Consider the following 19,858-nt stretch of genomic DNA (forward strand, 5'->3'; position numbering starts at 1 on the left):
ATTAGGGATTTTAAGTTCAGTAAGCCATCAAAATCCCATTCCGCTTTAAAATGTATTAAGATATTTCAATAAATCTTACTTATTTTATTTAATTTTCCCTATATTTTACGACAACCCTCAAGCGTAACAACTCAAAATCAGTTGAATGTTTGAAAGACAGGAGGCTCTAAGCGATAACTTGTCGAGCGAAAAATAGACTTTGTCTATTGCTTGTGCGGGATGATGTGAACTCTAAGAATAGATTGATTGTTGCACTGTCTGCATTAATCAGGAAAGGTTTGAGAATTGAGATTCAGAATGATTTGTTCGTATAAGAATTGCAAAAATATCTCTTTAGACGAATCTGAATGTAGAATTGAGGCCAAAACTGTTCTACCAAAGAAGAGAATTGATGGTTCAAAACTTTCCATAAATTGGAAAAGTGATGGAGAAGCAAAGTTTCACAAAGATTGCTGGGGTGATATTTTGAAGCTATCTCGTGCTCGTACAAAGAAGAAAGACGGACCTAACATGTCACAACAGGAGAAAATTCTTGTTAAGGAGGCGAAAAAATCGTTTGAGCAATTTGATTCTCTTCAACATTTATGTAGTGAAGCAAAGAGAGTTGCGAAAATGATAACATCAAGCAAACACTGTGTTGCTTTTACAGGTAAGCCATGACCTTAATGCAGGCCAGGTAAATGAGACATGGATGTCCAGAGTGTACTTAAAAGTGTGTGTTTGGGAGGCCCGTAACTAATATGAATTTAAGGCAATGCCTCAGAAGAGCGCAGCTACATATAAAAAATGTAAATATAGTTAGGATTATAACCTCAGATTTAGATTGCTGTTAACTTGTAGTCCGATCATTGATTTTTAGTAAATGCTATTCTTCAATACTTGTGTCTAGCAGTCGTCATATACAGGTTAGAAAGAAATATTCAACTAGATTATTTCATTTTTTTCGACCTTGTTCATGCCATGTGTCAAAAATGTGCGGGAATATGTGGCGTCATCTTTAGCACCAAGCCTCCAGACTGACGGTGCCGTGCGCTTGACAACACACAGACAGTATATTATTTTGACCAGAACATTTATTGTGTCGTTCTTATCCTTGTGTATTTATTTAAAACTACTTAAAGTAATTTCATAGTGTATCCTGGTGATACGTTTTGCCTACAGAAAAATATAAAATCTCGTCGTGCTGATAACGAGAATTAAAATATGGCTGCCTGCATGGAGGCGCGGGACACAATTCCAAAGTCCAAGGGGTACTGGAATATATTGGAATCTATATGCTCACACACGTGTTATGGTTAGTAGAGCTTCGCTCTACGTGGCCTTTGGCCGCGCAGAGAGCTGCGCTCTTAATAAGCATCATGCGGTATGTACTACTGTACATGTAATATAGTGTCATCCTGGATACTCCAGGGGTTACTATAACTGACGTTATATTGACCCCTGGAATATGGAGTATTAACGTTACATATGCAGTTGAAGTTTTTATGAGTTCTTATATGAATTGCCGGCAATAAATCTGCATCGTAATCACATCATGATCAATTTAGTAATTTGCATGGAACACATGGTATACTTAATGTAAAATTCATTTTTAATTGTCACAAGATTTTATTATGATATATGGGTTCTGTGTGCAGTGCTCCACAAGGGTTCTGTGTGCAGTGCTCCAGTTAAGATCCATACACTGGTAAAATACCCATTGAAAACCTGTCAATTACCCCTTAAAATTGTATGAATGTGTACAAACTACTCGTATAATACTTGTTATTTGCCAACCCAATTAGTATGAGTGATTACTTACCCGGTACATCAAGAAATAAAATCAGGAGAAATTCAGTAGAATCAGGTTAATTTCCAGTTATTTTTAAGAGTCTACATAATCGATCTGTGCCCTTGATTCAGATAGATATTCGCACAATTAATAATTCATCAAGAGTTGTACTCGTCTCTTTCTAAAGTGCGAGTACAATTATATATATCCATCCCTCAAAAAATTATCTGGAGCACTGTGTAGTATATGTATGAAAAAAAATCAAGCCTACTGTATCTGTTTTGTTATGGGTAAATTTTAGATAAAAGTTCATTTGTTTGGTGCAATTCTATCATCAGGTGCTGGGATTTCAACATCAGCTGGCATTGGAGATTATAGGGGGAAGAGTGGAAAGTGGACAGAGATGGATCAAAACTCACTTGATGTTGACTCCATGTTTGAGGCAGATGAACCAGAAACAAAGAAACGAAAAACTCAAAATGATCAGGGAACTATAAATTCTGAAGAAGGTTCTTACAGTTTAATTTATTTATATTGAGATATATCTACATGATAACTCTACATAACTACTAAATATAAGTAAATTTTAAAGAGTTTAACTTTATTTATTTTTTGCAATATTTAAAGAGACAATTCACTCAGGCTAATTCTTTTACATTATAACCAAGAAGCAAAATATAGCATAAATGTATTGTTCTACATTTCTTATGAAACATATAACGTAAACCATTGACAAAGTCCACGACATTGTTAAGTATTTTAAATAATATCTTTGAAATATCAAATCGTTGATCAATACGATTAAGCAGATAAAATATGAACGCTGTACCCATATCTGAGCCAAAGTCACACACGTTAAACAAATGAACTACATAACCATTGAGGAGGTGATAAAATGATTTTTAGGCAAGACGTGCACACAATGCACCTAATAAGGTAAACACACTACTGTCAGAGCAATTTGAGCAGTTCTAGACAAAAGTAGTATTACTCTACGAGCAAGGGACAAGGAACGGCATACAAGAAGTTTGACCACATTGTGTAATGGCGGACAGCGAGCGAGTTTGAACATTTCACTCATTTGTTGCCACCATAGGCTTTTCAGGCATATCACAGTAAAACCGACTGATCTAATTTCCATTAGAACTGGTTTTTTCCGATATATGTACAAATTTTAATGTTCTCTTAGACTGAATTGTCCCTTTAAATACATGCATATACCTTTTAATGTATATAACATATAATTATATCTAATTGTAAATACTTATAAAGAACAATGAACGACTTATGAAAAAAATAATAAGGAATTTTACTTGAGTAGATTATCATGCAGTACAAACATGTATAGTAATCAAATGTGTTAATTTATGATATAGGTATGAAATGTCAGATGTGTTATTTCTTCCAGATGAAACTGAGGAGGAGAATGGGGAAGAGGATGGTGTTCCTTATGAATCATTGAGACCGACCTACACACATGAAGCTTTGTACAAGCTGATGGAGGAGGGATACCTTAAGCTTATCATCAGCCAGAATGGGGATGGCCTGCATGGTTTATCAGGAGTGCAACATGATAAAATCTCTGAATTGCATGGCAATGTTTTCATTGAAAAGTGTGAATTATGTGAGAAGAGGTACGAGAGGAACTTCTATGTGATGGACGATGTCAGTAGTCAATACTATGAGGAGCTAGAGGATTATGGTAAAACTGATATACGTAAACCTAAACATGCTAAGAAGTGTGAGAAATGTGGACTGTGCCATCGGACAGGAAGGAAATGTGAGAAAAAAGTAAGAGCTAAAATTTCATATTTACAAGATCTCATGAATATATACCAATATGTGAAGCCATAGGCTAGTTTACAGCTGTCACTGTTTTACTTAAAACCTTTCTGTGTATTGAAACCACATAAATTTACTATCTATGAAATAAAAAAAAATTGAGTTTTATGTTCAAACTGTATACAGGACTTTCCAAAATGGATCTCAATATATAATATCATTTTATTGATAGTATCATCAAGCTACCACATCATTTTGCAAAGTAAGATCCAATGCTTACTTAAAGAATTGGAAAGAAATGATATTTGATTATGTTTAGGCCCTTCAAATTCCATAGATATATTGTAATGATATGACTTCTGATTAAAAGTTTCCAGATGTATACTTGTAAATAAAGGAATATCATACAGCAATATTTATTGGTTTCAACATTGACTATCTTGCAGGGCTGTCGAGGATTTCTCATGGACTCTATCATTAACTTTGGTGACATGCTGGAGGATGAGATTAGTGAGCGGGCAGATCATCACGCCTGTCAGTGTGACTTAATGCTGTGTCTGGGTACAACTCTTCAGGTCACACCAGCCAGTGACCTAGTGGAACTTGGAAAACATCCACTTCGATTGATTATCTGTAACAGGTAAACAAAATTTTACATACCTGTCAACCCTACTGGATTCTCCAGGAGTCTCCCAGAATTTCAAAACCATTATGGCGATTATGTGAATAAAAAATTGTACTAATAAACCTGTTTAATATTGTTTTACACTACAAATGAGTAAGATTTGATTTGAAAAGATGATGTTTCAGTGACATTGTATAAGTAGTCAAGTCAGTTTTGGGATGGAATAAGTTTTTGCTGGCTCCAGGAACCAATCTTAAGATTACTCTGGCAGTACAAAATGATGTTTTTTGTAACATTATCTGTGATTGGATAAGTCAAAACAATTTCACACTGTTTTGTGATCTACAAATGTATAGGCCTTGGTATTACCACAATGCTTAGTCAAGGGACATTATCATTGTTTGACACCGAATATCATAACATCATTGCTTCAGTTAATAATTTTTCAGTGGTTAAAATTTCCATATCAAAATTAATTTGTTTATTTTCAAAACAGACAGGAGACACACATGGACGATGTCTGCACCAAGAAAGGAAAGGACGGCACACAGATAGGATCAAGGGTGTTTGGGGATTGTGATGTATTTTTTCGAGAAGTGATGAAGCACATCATGGATCCAGAAAATCTGAAGAAATGGGAAGGTGGTAGGGAGAGCAGAATGAAAACATATGACAAAAAGCGTGCCTGAAGAAATATTTCTGTTGAAAAAGGAATGCACTGTGAAGGTTTGAATGGAAAGATGTTGCTGAAGAATTACCGTATTTTCCGGAGTATAAGCCGCGACTTTATTCCCTGAAAATCGGGAGTGCGGCTAATACACCAGTGCGGCTAATACACCAGTGCAGCTTATCCGTGGACGAAAACCAAAATCTGACCATGTTTTTGCATTATTACGTCGTGATTCACATGTGAAAATCGTAAGTTTTACTCGCCAGTTTTGTAAAGTTATGCATCGAACAAATCACTGTAAAAGTGTTTAAAAGATCATATATGCAATGAAAATATATAAGAGATGAAAATGTATCAGATGCATGTTCATTTGTAAAATTGTTTAATTCAAGGAAATCCGCCGACAGAAACTAGTTCACAACACAATGGCGGTTTAGTAAAGTTATACACCGAAAAAAACACTGGAAAAGTGTTTAAACAATATAATATGTGATGAAAATATAATAAAGATAAAAAATAATAACGTACCAGATACATGTTCAATCGTAAAATTGTTTAATGATTTCATTTTCATCTTAGTTTTGAACTTTCTTGTATAGAATGTTTATTCCAAAATCAAAATTGTTTTGATATCTTTCCTTTTTCATTATTAATTTATTTTACATCAAATGTACAAACAACACACTTCATATATTAAATCTGCAATATCTTTTCATATATTTCATATTCACTTTAATGCCTTTAATGAATCAATATCACTTTAATAGGTTGAACAAATTATATTTTTCAGATCATATTTTTACTATGAGATCTAGAATCCTGATTAATTCAGTTATGTAAATGTATACTTTTATATTTTCTGTGATAATGAAATGATTTTCTGTATGATATTGGTGTATTTTTTTATGAATGTTAAAGGGACATGAACCAAAATAAGTTGTTCTGTGTGTTTAAATATGATTTTCAGACATTTATTGATGGTTTCATTATAATGATTGGTTATCTAAAACTCTAGAACTCTACGTGCGAAAACCAACCCCAAATACTTTAAAAAGGAGACTGTCCTATTTTAGTTTTGGAACACAATAACGAAATGGTGAAAAAAAGCCATAATGAACAACAAAGTGGCTGACATGGCAAGGAACATTAGTTTTCCATATTCTTGGAAGCTTTTCAGATTTACAATGAGGAGTGTCGCAGTTAACTGTAAATGTATGGTTTGGTACGATGATTCTTAGTTTTGGTTCGGTTCATTAAAAAATTAAATGTCATATATTACCTGTAATTTACATGTATAAACTGTATTGATGATTATTTCATTGAAAATCCAGAGAAATACACCTGTTGACCTACATATATGTTTAACACGTGTGCAAGTTCAGTCATTCAGAATATCTTTTTTGCTGCAGTCTGCGGACATTTTTTGCACATACGTAATATCTAAATGATATGTTTGTTTTCGGTTCACCCATGTTTTTGACCGACCATTTTGTTTGCATTTGCTTAATTTGCGCAGTGCATTGTGGGAGGTCACTAAAGTTCAATACTACTAGTATTATCTCACTCATCATAGTTTCTAGACCAGGTCACTCCAAAATATACAAATATGGAATTTCCTTTCTAATTACTTTAATTGACCTATTTGTACAATAATTCTACTTAGTTTTAGTATGGTATCTGGCACATCATAAATATGTATTTCATTCAAACTTTCAAGGTTTATTTAGGCTCATGCCCTTTTAATTATAAATACCTCAATAATGTGATAGTGACATCAAAATGTTCATATGGTACATTTTGATTGCTCATGACAAAATACATATAACAGTATTATAATGCAATGTATTTATGAAATGATTTACACACATTTACATCAACTTTTGATAAATGTACATTTATATATGTTCATTTTCCTTTTTTGTTGAAATTAAATAAAAAATTGGTTACTGTATTTTTCGTTCCTTTATTTACATAAACCAAGAACAAAACAATAAAGATGCTCCACCGCTAAAAGAGCATAAATGATACTCATCATTTGAACAATAATTGATGTTTAATCGTGTATTTATATGTCTAATTAACTCAAGAAATTATCTAAAATAACTATAATTGATTTTGCCTTTGGTGCATGCGCAATCACTATTTCATTCCTTATAGGACGTTGTGTCAGGATTCAATTAATTATTTTTAATATTTTTAAGTAAAATAAGAAGCTCAAACTTTTCAATGGGGGTAATGGTGTAAAGTACATGTAAGTAAATTTTGTAACTGAAAACATTTGAATTACATCAATATGGCCTTGGTATTATTTGTGGTTAACAATTTGAATCTTAATGTCATGTAGGCCTATAGTAGAATGTAAGTTTATTTATGCTGGTTTAGATTTTTTAATAACTTGTAAAGGGAGACAAGTCCTTTAAGCTTGCCGGCTTTAAAGGAGGTTTAATGCTGACGAGTAGAATATATAACTACGCATCCCATTGACCATCCTCGATACTCCAGGGGTTCCGATCACTTACGATCTCTACACCCCTGGACTGTCTTGTAGTAAAACTGGAGGCAACATAACAGAACAGGTAATTTAGTCTTTTGATGTACATCAAAAGAGCCGTATAACGGTACACTGTGGTTGACTGTGTGGCTTTGAAGTTGGGCGTCGCTCTCTCTGTAGTCTTCAAAGGAAATCTTTGAAGGTCTGTGATTGGTTCAGATCTGTTCACCTGAGCTGCCTTCATTTTTACTATGAGATAGTCCAGGGGTGTGGAGATCGTAAGTGATCGGAACCCCTGGAGAATCGAGGATGCCCATAGTTCTAGTTGGTTGGTGGTTGGTCAGCTAAGGTCATTTAAGCACGCACATTGGTTTTCATTAAGAGGCTAATTAACTATGTTCGTGTTTTGTCTGCCCATCTTATTGACAATGGCAAAATGATCTAGCTCCCTTCCTAATCAGTATAGAAGAATCTTGAAGATTATGATGTATCTTTTGGGAATGGAACTGAACACACAGATACTTCATTATATATGGGCAGCGGACGCTAAACTCCATACATTCTAAAAAATAAATATATGATATTCGAATATTCTCCCGTCACAAATTATGGAAAGTCCTTTTCTCCCATAACGAAACGATACTTTAAATGGAATGCAGAACTTTTGAACCCTGGGTCCCTTTTCGTCAACATTCCTTAGCTGAAAACTCACCATGGAAAGCATTGCAGAATTTACAAAAAACTGAAACTTTGATACATTTTACATTGTATGTAGCTGAAATACTTCCCTATGGAGAAACGAAGTTAAAAAATTCCTTTGTAGTTCAGAAATGCTAATGAAACTAGATCCAATTCGTTTGGCACGTCTCATTTTAGGGTTTCAAGTTAGAAGTAATTTGACGACTTGAGAGAGATACTCGAAGTAATATGATAAATACGGATGGCAACATGTTTCACAGTAACCTAACGTTTTCCTTTATTGAACTCATGAATCGCAATCGAGACTGGACAATTTTGTTGAAAAAAATAACGCCAAAGTTTCGGGTGATAGCGCGAAATGGATATTTCTTCTTCTACTAAATTGAGCCCAATCGGCTGTCGTACTTCATAACTCTTCAGGAAAAAAAAAAAATAAAATAAGACGTTGGAATCTTCATATCTAAATCCGCCATGATAGATTATACATGCGTGTATAGAAAGTGATTAGTTTGTCTTGTTCTGTACCTGTTAACTTGGAATTGATTAGTTATCATATGGATAGAACAAGCTTACAGTAAGTGTTGCAAGCCACAGGGATCTCAGAATTAGTTACAGATTATATAATCATGGACCCACCAGAGTGCCCAAAGACCATTCTTAGACGTTTTATAGTACCATGTAGAGTATAATTTTGACCGTTTTTGTATCTAGACCTCTAAAACGTCTAAAAATGGTCTTAGGGCACTGGTGGGTCAATGATTATATAATCTGTAACAAATATTCTCATATCTCTGTGTTGCAAGCAATACGTCCCCTGTCGTCAATTACATATTCTAATCTATGGCAGGTTATTATTGCTTAGTTATGTTATCATTGTATGAACAAATATTCTGTTGATGTGTTCTCAAGTTATCGCCCGGAAATTGAAAATTTGTGAAACCAACTATTTTTTGTAACAGTGACCTTTGAAGTTAACCTTTTGACCCTAAATTCAATCCTAAGCTATGCTATCTCCTACATGTATATATGTTACCGTTGTATGAAGTTTGAACAAATTCCGTTGATGTGTTCCCAAGTTATATTTAGGAAACAAAAATTTGTGAAGCAATCTGTTTATAGAAATTTTGACCTTTGAAGTTGACCTTTTGATCCCAAATTCAATCTCAAGCTGTATTTTCTCATATGCTGCGATTGTGTGAAATTTGATCAAAATGCATTGATGTTTTCTCAAGTTATTGTCTGGAAACGAAAATTTGTGAAACAATATATTTTCAGTAACATTGACCGTTGAAGTTGACATTTTGACCCCAAATTCAATCCCAAGCTGTATTTTGTCATACATGTATACATGTACTACCATTGTGTGAAGTTAAATCGAAATGCGTTGATGTTTTCTAAGCTATCCTCTAAAAACTAATATTTCGTGAAACAATCTATTTTTAGCAGCAGTGACATTTGAAGTTGACCTTTTGACCCCAAATTCAATCCCAAGCTACACTGTAGGTTATGTCCTCGGCTACCATTGGGTGCAGTTTGATTAAAATCCATTCATTAGTTCTCAAGTAATCATCTGGAAACCAAATCCGGACAGACAGACAGACAGACAGACAGACGGGAACAAACATTATATAGTCCCCTCCGGTTTAACCGGCAGGGGACTAAAAATGTTAATGTGTGTTTGCATTCAAATTAATTGTTGAGAAGTGATATAAATGTGAATTTCTTATAACTACCTAGCTTAGTCCTCACGTTTACTGTCTGCTATCTTTAATATGAACTTTTGAGATCTGTAAAATAATTAATTAATAACTAGGCATTTCCTGCATGAGTGCGCTTGCTTTCAAAAAAAAAAAAACCCAAACACCCCGAAATTTGCAATCTTTATTAAAGCAAATATCTATTTGACGTAAAACTTATTAGTTTATAAGACTGTTAATTACGCTGATTTAGATCTCTGTCTGATACACTTGGTTGAAATATCCCAGATATGTATGTAGTTTCTGTTCGCTATTTCTATTCTAGTGTTAATCATTTGTCTTTTTACTCAATACTGATACTTTTAAAATCAATGTAATATTTTTAATTTAACAAGATAACGGCACTCTTTGTTTACTCAACATAAACTATTTATATACATGTATATATGTAATGTGCCTGCACGTTTTCTGTTCGATATACTTAGTGCATTAAAACCTGTCTTTGCGAACCCCTGTATATCAACCACCATCTGTGTATAATGCTCTATGCAAAATTTGGAAAATCCTTACGGGTACATATCTAAACCGGAGCGGTTTTTAATTTTTAGATTTAAGGCAGAAAATATTCTTTCACTTTTTAATTACTTTCTTATGGATAATTTTAAGTTAAATAATTTATTGAAACTACAAATTAATATTGGCGGATAAATACTTTTTAAATTAGTGTTCCAGCAGTGTTACCCCCGGAGAAAACTTTGCTTTATGAGATAACTGATCGTGATTATATATACATATATGATTTCATTATCTAAATTCTGGACTAAATTAGAACAGCGGAAAGTAAACAGGATTTCCTATACACATGTACAATGTACGTCAATATCATTAGTAATGCAGACAGTGCTAACCGTATGATCTGTAGCTTTATATAGGATGTTACAGTGTATATGTCGAGACATATCGTGTCACGTGCTTTACATCCACGTTCAACGGTTGTTTATTTTGACAAACGTTCAGCATTTAATAATCATAGATTGTATCTTATAAATTAGACCACAAACAAACAGGTACATTTATGTAATTAAAAGCAATGATTAAATTTTAAAGATGCTCCACCGCCGACAGAGCATAAATGATGCTCATTATTTGAACAGTAATTGGTGTTTAATCGTGTATATATATGTCTAATTAACACAAAAAATGATATAAAATAATTCATTTTGCCTTTGGTGCATGCGCAATCAGTACTTCATTCCATATAGGATATAGTGGCACGGAATTTTTTCGGGATGCAATTAATTATTTTTCATATTTTGAACTTGAAGTAAAATTAGAAGCTCAAACTTTTGAATGGTGGTAATGGTGTAAAGTAAGTAACTTTTGTAACTGAAGAAAAATACTAAATCGTCTGCTCCTGTTTTTAATAGTGAAAAAATACCATTTGTCAGCGGTGGAGCATCTTTAAACATTTCTCTAATTTTCTGTAATATATTAAATAGGTATTTCAAACATAGCTGGACCATTTCGATACAAAACGTACAGGTACGTACAATTCAAGCTGACAAAAACACTTATTGTTTGAAAGTAGATATGATACAAAGCGATAATAGAAATAGATGGACGAAATAACAAAATCAAATCTTAGCAACGTATACTAGTAAATTGGAAATATAAAAATGGAGTTAAAGTTGAAAGAAACATACATTAGTAATATGTAACATTATGAGAAAATATAACTAAGTGTTCTGGGAGGATACCCTCTAGAAGCACCTCGTGCCATATATAACTATATCTAAATTTCAACCAATCAGAGATCTCCATTTTGTTTCCATGGCAGCCAATGTTTTTGAAAGAGATAGAATGTTATTCAACATACCTCATAACCTCTATATACCAATTTTCACATAATTCTAAAATTATTTAAATTTTAGCCAGTCAGAGGCCTCCGTTTTGTTACCTTGGCAACCAATATTTTCAAAGGTGTTACCGTGATATTATAGAATCTACAATTATTGCTGTACACTAATTTTCACTTAAATCGGACTCTGGATTCATATATTGGAAATGCATAGCTCGGTATACTAACAAAGAAGTGGTCCGTTGTTACATGTAGTTACATTATCTATTTTCATGGCACTTAAAACTGTTTTCCCGGATTTAATAATTTCGAAATTAATTTACATTTACTAGACAGAAAATTTAATGGAAAAATCACAAAATGAAAAAAATAGTGTTACGTTTATTTTAAAGGGACAACTGGTTGTACTTTCATTATGCAAAGTTTCATGTAAATTGGGCTGTGGGCAGTTTCTATGGGATTTTTAACATTAGCTTGTACACCACCTTTAACTGCGTTTAACTTATTGGAACGTGTATGTATACTTTTTACATATAATTATATTAAAACTAATTACATCAAAAGTCTATTTGGTATTTCATGTACGTGTTTTGTTTAGTTGTTTTAGCTCTTGACCAAGCCACAAAAGGAGACCGCTCTGCCTCTTTGCCCCTCTCTGTTACTACCGTCTTTCTTCCTTTCACTGTGATGCTAATAAATTGCCCCTGCTTACTTCCACACGAAACTTTCTGTCACATTCCTCTTTCCATGCTTTATGTTATAGCCGTTGTTTATAGGGGTATTTGTCATACCTGCATTAACGGTTCTGGACTTAATGTTTTTTTCCACGATCCCAGCAAAGCTACGGAAAACATAACTTTCATCTTACACTGTCCAACCTATCCCAGTATACATACATTTGTATTCCTTGTCGATCCCTTATGCTGTCAACCCACAGGCGTTTGATTCTAAATTCAGACACCTCAATATGAAATATTGGGCCAGTATTATACATAGATAGGTGTCGATATACATTGTAACTATAGAATCAAACACTTGGGGATGGTCTACCACCTTCTGTGGATCTGGTTGCTGTTTGTGAGCCAAGGTTTCCCATCGTTGGAGACTAGTAGGTCTAAGACGATGAGGTTTCCCAGAAAGTGTTTTGTTTTTGTTGTAATTATTATATACTAGATACGGTCTCTATGTACTACTTTCCGTTTAGGACTACCTCATCTTTTGTACTCGTAGTTTGCCCGTTATGCCCTGAACAAATCTTTATTTATCTCTATTCCTGCCTTTTTTCCCTTTTCCCATGCACATTGTAAACTCTTAGCTATCTTTCTTTTTAATTAGTTATCGTTTTTTGATACACGACAACCTTACTTTATTTTTACAAAATATGATATCGAAATCATCATTTTTGATGGTGTATTTTGTTAAACTTGACTTTAAAATCAACTTAAATACATTGCAGAAAACTATTTTTTATTTATTACTGATTACTTAAAACTGTCTCTAAATTGGTTTGGAACTGGGCTATATTTAAGATAAAACCTTAATTATGGTTCCACAACATACATGGAAAGTGTTGTACAAACATTCCACATCGTCAATATTTTAATTTACTTCGTCACCGAAAGTGGCTCAATTGGTATGTAAGCCATTTTTTATATTTTGTGACCCTAGGCTCTTCCATATCAACATTATTATGATAAAGTATATAAGCATACACCATACTACATAAATCATGATACTTGTCAATTTTTTTTCTTTAAAGGGACCACATATATATGATCTTTTTTTAAATCAAATGTACATATATCTTTAACGCAATAAAATTGCTGTAAGATCATTCACAGAAGTGCGTAGTTAAACTCTTAAATTAAAAATGTTTATGGCAAAAGATATGTAATGCGTCTTCCACTTATATTTCGAGATAACAAAATTACAAATGTGGTATCATTTACTATGTCTTAATACTCACATTGACATTTTTATGTGATTTGTTATTAAAATGTATTATATATATTGAAGTATATGTCTGTTTTCCTTTATAGAAGAAAACAACATTATAATTCTGTTTTGGCACTGTGATAATCACTACTTATTTAGCGATGGCCTGTCAAACTGATGTTTAATACACAACGATATGAACATCCTGTGTTTGTCAATTTCAAAGAGCCGAGAGATAAACGTTCTTTTTCAAATCACTTAATAAACCTATATTAATTTACTTAAGATCAAACGGATATCTTCAGTCTTTCAGATATGGATACCGTGCCAGAGTAACATATATTGAATGCGGTGTTTTGTTGTGAAGTATATCACTTAAGAGTAGATATGGTACTTGTATTATTCTCTTCTGATATACAATATGTGTCAGGTGAGAGTGGTACTCACCTGTGGCTGTATATAACATACCGAGATGGAAATCCGCTACATATTTGATTTAAATCTATTTAAATCACTTTGGCATTGTAACAAAATCGGGATAAAACATACATATGCAGAGCCACAAATATACTGGATTTGTATTTGTCTGCTAAGAGCTCATTAGTGATACAGCAAGCGTTCGATGGAGTGATGGATACTGGACGTTCGCCTCTAAAACTTTCTAAAATAGGACAAACCTGCTTTATTTTTGCATGTTGAAGTTATTTTCAGCTAATTACCAATCCGGACAACCACATGAAAGAGATGTGATATTTACGAAAAAGTTTACCAGTGCATCTGATGTGAAAGCAATTAATTATGTAGCTAATTGAAAATGCGCGTAGCAAATAAGATATATTTGTCATTTTGGTTTTGTCTGGACACATCTCGATACGGTTACCAGTGCTGTATTTTAAATTAAATTAGTACATTACTTTGTGATGTTCGCACGAGGGGAAAATAATGAAATCACACTCGTAAATCTAGTTTGACGTCACGGATCGATGGAAAACCAAGTCACTCTTAACAACTAGTAATTCAGGTACAAGAAACAGTGAGAGGATGATGTGACGAATCGACTTTCTCCTACAAATATTGACTGTAACAGGGGAATCAGTTTAATGATAGAACGGCTCTGGAGACAGGAAGCATCAACTATTGATTTGACTTCAAGAACAAAATATTTCTACCTGTTTATGACATTGGACAATCTGGACAGGAATTCCGGCATACCTGTTGGGCTTGTAATCAATAGGATTTATCCCAGTGAATACACTTAGAGGTTCAGCCTCCGCGGAATTCTGCAGCTCAACTGCTTAATATACCTTCTGTGCGTGGGAAAAAGTTAGCCTCTTAGGGAATCAAAATTGTTTTGAAATAACGCAACATTGCGGACATTTCTGAAACTTTTGTGATTTTAATTAACATTTACGGATATGCAATGATATAGAAAAAAATCAAGAAGGTTGATTTGATCTGAATTTCAAATTTGCCTCGGTTTTGGATATATATTTTTGATATTTTTTATTTGGAACATTGTTTTAATCGTTTTTATAACAATGGATATAAGACCTGCTACACGATCTTCATCCACTCCAAACCTCCCTCCCAAGATGGTGGACAAATCAAAGACTTCACCTCTATTGAAGTCGAACAGTTCCTACTTGCTGAAGAGACAGATGAGTACGCTTTCAGAGACCAAACAGAATGAAACGCCCGTGCTTTCGGAGAGATCCGGCCCATCCTTTGTCGGTTTATTGGCCTCAAAGCGTTTGGCAAAACGGTTAACCTCTCGAATTATGGCTGGCCGTACAAGAAGTCTTTTAAACTCGCGAATGTCCGGCCTAAGTATCCAGAGAGAGCCTACATACCGTATGGAGCCAAAAGAGGCGCTAAAATTCAATGTTGCTCAAGTGGAAACGATTGTGAACAAGGTGCTGAGTGACAGACTTGGTGATATTAAATATAGCCCACTTGTCTGTTCAAATATCAGTCGGCTAATCACGGAGGAAATTAAGGACAGAGTGAAAATGCTTAAGTTTGACCGCTACAAGATAATAGTGATTGTCTTTATTGGTGAGAATAAGGATCAAGGGATCCAGATCTCCAGTCGTTGTGCTTGGGATGACAAGGTGGACACGTTCGCCAATTGTACTTATCAAAACAGTGCCATTTACGCCACGGCGACAGTGTACGGTGTTTATAATGAATGATGACGTCCCGGTTGATGACGTTTTCTTTTCTATCTGTGATAAGATAATATGAATAAGGATACTTGATATATTAACAAAGGTCTGTATTGTTATCGTTGTGTATCAAAATTTAGGATGTCGATATGTTTATATCACAGCCAAGAGTGTCTGATTGCGTACCGGTTTTCAGAATGCCAAATGTCATGTCGTTTTATGTCTCCAAGTCAGTAAATTAATTGTAAAAGTGTGGACGAACGCCATGTGAAGCGGGATCATTGTTATTCATATCACATTTAGGAGATTTCTGTTTAATCTAAGGAATATTTTGAGGTCGTTATATGCATGGTATTGTTAAAAAAAGTAATGTCGATGCTGCTTTATTTTTAAAGGATATGTATAAGAACAGGTCTAAAATAGTTAATTTTATCTCTCATTTTATTTACACCCTGTAGCTACATGTTTGCTCTATTCAACATTGACAAATTAATGTTTCTGATCACTCTGACATCAAAAGTATCTATGGTGATACCTGTGACCACTTTTTGAAACATATGTGATCTGAGTAAATGATTTTATCTCACATGATGATTTTAAGTCACAGGCCGCTGTTCCATTTAATTGATAAAATATTCATTAAGATAGTGATTAAAATTACTGCAAACCAACATGTTTTCGCGTGCGAAAAGAAATCGCAAAAGTAGATAGCTGCGAAAATATCAAGATTGATTATAGTAGACCCATAAGACTTTATACCGCGAAATTAAATAGCATCGAAAATAAGATGGTTTACAGTAAACGTGTTATTTCCCTCGCGAGATTTCTATCTACCAAATACAATCATGAATGCACATACCATTTTAGAGAAGAAAATATGATATTGATCTACTGTACAGGTAGGGGCTGTGTTAGGTCTGAACAATTATTGAAACCTTAATTTTGACATTGGTTATATCAATCTATGTTATAGTTACTGCATTATATTATATTGTAACTTAAGTTCAATATCGATGTTCTGAGTGAGATAAAATGAATTTAAGAGCAATCATATTCAAATTTGCATCAAACATCACTATCAAATTCACATAATCATTAGTGTTATTTGACTTAAACACTAATGTTATTATCGCTACTGGTGAATGAAATAGATAAATAGATATGCATGACTGTAGTATTAAATACAAACAGCAGTAATTTATTGTCCTATCTAGTTTGATAGAATGAAGAATGCATGCGTGTTCTTTTGATATGGCTATGGTGATGTCAACTATTATATCTTAATGTAAATCTGTTTGTAAGTTTAAGGTAAGCTATGTACTAAAAGGTAATTTAAGTACTATTGTAAAAATCTACGTTCATGTTTTTTTTTTTTTTTTTTTTGCAATACATTGTAGTATTATGATTTACAGAAATTATAAAGATGCAATTGATGTACAGAAACGGACAAATAATCACATAGGACAACATCTCAAAAAGATAGGAATGCGTTCAATACTCTGATGTTTATACTTTTTATTTCAACGGGTAAGAAAAAAAATTATGCAACTGTTCGAATTCGAATGTTACATTTATTTGCTTCTATGTTGGAATTTTTGTCACACATTGTTAATCTGCTCTTAAAATGCAAAGCAGGTCTAGAAACTTCTTATCCACTCTCACATTGCCAATTCAAAACTTCGAAACTACAACATGTGTTTATGCAGGGCTGTGCTTGGCAAGGAACAGTTTGCATGTAATATATCGCGGTTGCACCATCGTTACCTATACATTGCATTGTAGTATGTAGGTTTATATATACAGCTGCAATAAGGCAAATAAAATTCACATTGAGGAAATTCAAATGTGTTGTAATATCATTTAGTACGTATTTATTTTTGGTTTTTTGTTCTGTCAATGACGAAACGTATGGTTTGGACAGAGAGATATACATGTACACAGGTGAACACATGCTTAATACCAATACGCACCTAAGCACGCATTTTGACATGTATATTAACAGTAGCAAATTGTTATTTACAAAAGTCAGTTAACCCAACAAACGTCATGTTATAGTGGTACAAAGTCGAGTAACATTTGATATACTATTCCCGGAGAGAGAACCCTGGTACCCCTAGACGCACCTTTGCAAACAAGGCCGACTGTGTAAAGGCCAATAACGCGAGTAATTTTAGACCCCGATAAGGTGGGTTGAAGTGTCTATACAAACAGGCACGAGTGATCCGAGTATCGTTCGAACATGTAAGCAAACAGGTGATCTATAACCTTGTCCATTAGTAAATACCTGTTCTACGGCGGTTAATGTCGGTCTAATGACATCTCTGACAGCACATGACTCGGGTAATTAGCTTGAGATGTGTTGATGTAATGTTTCCCCTGAGATCTGTATATGTTTGTGTATGTTTGAATTTTCTATTAATGGCAGTTGTTCAAGTCTAAGTGATATCTCTGTGATAAATACTCAAAACCACTTGCTTTGATGTCCGTTCAATTAAAGTAATTAGCTGTTTGACTTGCTGTTAAATAAGTGCGGTAAATACTAATTGATGATATAACATACTTGTCATCAGACTGAGTGTGTTGTACTGTTAGACTACAGCAAACTTTCAGTGACTGATCGCTGGTTACCGCCTACATGGCTAGGTCTTTTCTCATTAACTCAGTAACAGTTTCACCTGCCTGACTCTGACTATATTAACTGGTGTTTAAGTAAGTTATTTTGATTTTTGTTTGTTTATTATTGATTTTAATTAATTTGTTGATCCATGCGTGACCAACTTTATGTAATCACAAAACACAAATAGGTGATACAGCATGTACCAACCAAATACGTTACATTTATTAATAAGGGTATGCCCTTAGACTATTTATTTTTGTACATTATGCTTGTACATATATACATTTTATGTGTATAGTCAAATTGCAATTTGTAATGAAAATAGATTTCCCATTTTCTGTGTTCTGAAGTTGGCCTTGTAGTGTAACTCGCCAACCATGCAGGTGTTTGTCATTAGGACAGTAGACCTTGTATATCATGTAGGTCTGAACAAAACGTAAAACACTTATTTCTCTCCCTCTAGACCAAAGACCTGGCCTTGTATGCTATTAAGGATTGAATATACCATAAAATATTTATTTCTTTTACTGAAGACATGATGGTCTATCATTATCCAATAAAACATACAACATACTTCTTATCACAATCAATAACGGTAATAACTGCTGAAAGTACTGCATACTTTGCCTATGAAGACTAATTGACGATAGCTTGTTATAGAATTGGACACAATACTCTCCAATTATTGCTCGAGTAGAAACGAATGGAATCAAACAATCTTAATTTGACACCTTTTACAGATATGAAATCATTCTGTTGGGTATTTGTACTGTAATTGGTAAAACGATTCTCATCTTGATGTCAAGAGGGACATCCATTGAATTAATAATTATGACTGAATAATTTGTTATCAAATGTTCGAAAGAATTCTTAGAACTCTTGCAGAACTTCGTAATTTCTGCATGCGTTGCGTAGAACCGCCCTTTATTAATTTGCTTTTGAGTGTCACCTAATGTTTGTTCAAACACCTTCTATTCAAATCTTATACTTATATGTGAATAACTTATACGGATTATAATTTGGATAGATGAGCACAGACAAGTGACTAAACTATGTAACTTAACAGGTTCGTGAATACTTAATTTCGAGGATAAGAGCTTTCGAAGTATGTATTCCATGTATTGAAATATTCGTAGTAAGGTAGTAAAAAAAACGAAAACAAACAACGAATATTTTATGTTATGCAGTATATCGGTACCATATGCAATCCACGCTTCAATAAGTCAGGTATCTGTTGTAAACCCTTTGTTAGAAATAAAACACGTTATATGTACGGCGGCAATAATTTGTTTTATATATAAAAAACATAAATCATGATTAATTGATAAAATGCATTACCTGTACAATTGTAGGTAATATATCCGACGTGATTCATAATCCGCGCGAGCTACAGTCATACTTCTCTACACATGATTTATGACTGTAAGATATGTGTATGATTTAATTAGTCGTGTTGTCCTGTTTGTGTTTGTAATCAATGTGAAATCATGTACTTCATTACTAAGCATATTCATGATCTTGACAACAGAACCTACTGTGTCCTATGGA

General features: G+C 33.7%; 2 protein-coding genes across 2 annotated transcripts; both read left to right on the plus strand.

Annotated features, from left to right (window-relative positions):
• The first annotated feature begins 190 nt into the window (after positions 1-190).
• On the plus strand, positions 191-6,780 carry LOC138325546 (NAD-dependent protein deacetylase Sirt6-like). Its single transcript, XM_069271290.1, has 5 exons — positions 191-649; positions 2,110-2,280; positions 3,180-3,562; positions 4,000-4,193; positions 4,675-6,780. The coding sequence occupies exons 1-5, from the start codon at positions 298-300 to the stop codon at positions 4,865-4,867; spliced, it is 1,293 nt and encodes a 430-aa protein (XP_069127391.1). The 5' UTR covers positions 191-297; the 3' UTR covers positions 4,868-6,780.
• A 7,229-nt stretch (positions 6,781-14,009) lies between these two features.
• Positions 14,010-17,076, plus strand: LOC138325547 (dynein light chain Tctex-type 5-like). Its single transcript, XM_069271291.1, has one exon. The coding sequence runs from the start codon at positions 15,067-15,069 to the stop codon at positions 15,718-15,720; it is 654 nt and encodes a 217-aa protein (XP_069127392.1). The 5' UTR covers positions 14,010-15,066; the 3' UTR covers positions 15,721-17,076.
• Positions 17,077-19,858: the final 2,782 nt, after the last annotated feature.

This window comes from Argopecten irradians, chromosome 6, assembly GCF_041381155.1.
Source record: "Argopecten irradians isolate NY chromosome 6, Ai_NY, whole genome shotgun sequence".
NCBI lineage: Eukaryota > Metazoa > Mollusca > Bivalvia > Pectinida > Pectinidae > Argopecten > Argopecten irradians.

What these genes read in the sequence shown, in the direction of transcription:
- LOC138325547 (XM_069271291.1), top strand. Translation starts at nt 15,067, where the DNA reads ATGGATATAAGACCTGCTACACGATCTTCATCCACTCCAAACCTCCCT.
- LOC138325546 (XM_069271290.1), top strand. Translation starts at nt 298, where the DNA reads ATGATTTGTTCGTATAAGAATTGCAAAAATATCTCTTTAGACGAATCT. An exon ending in AACTATAAATTCTGAAGAAG is followed by an intron (nt 2,281 to 3,179) that starts GTTCTTACAGTT and finishes TATTTCTTCCAG; the next exon opens with ATGAAACTGAGGAGGAGAAT. An exon ending in CGATTGATTATCTGTAACAG is followed by an intron (nt 4,194 to 4,674) that starts GTAAACAAAATT and finishes TTTTCAAAACAG; the next exon opens with ACAGGAGACACACATGGACG.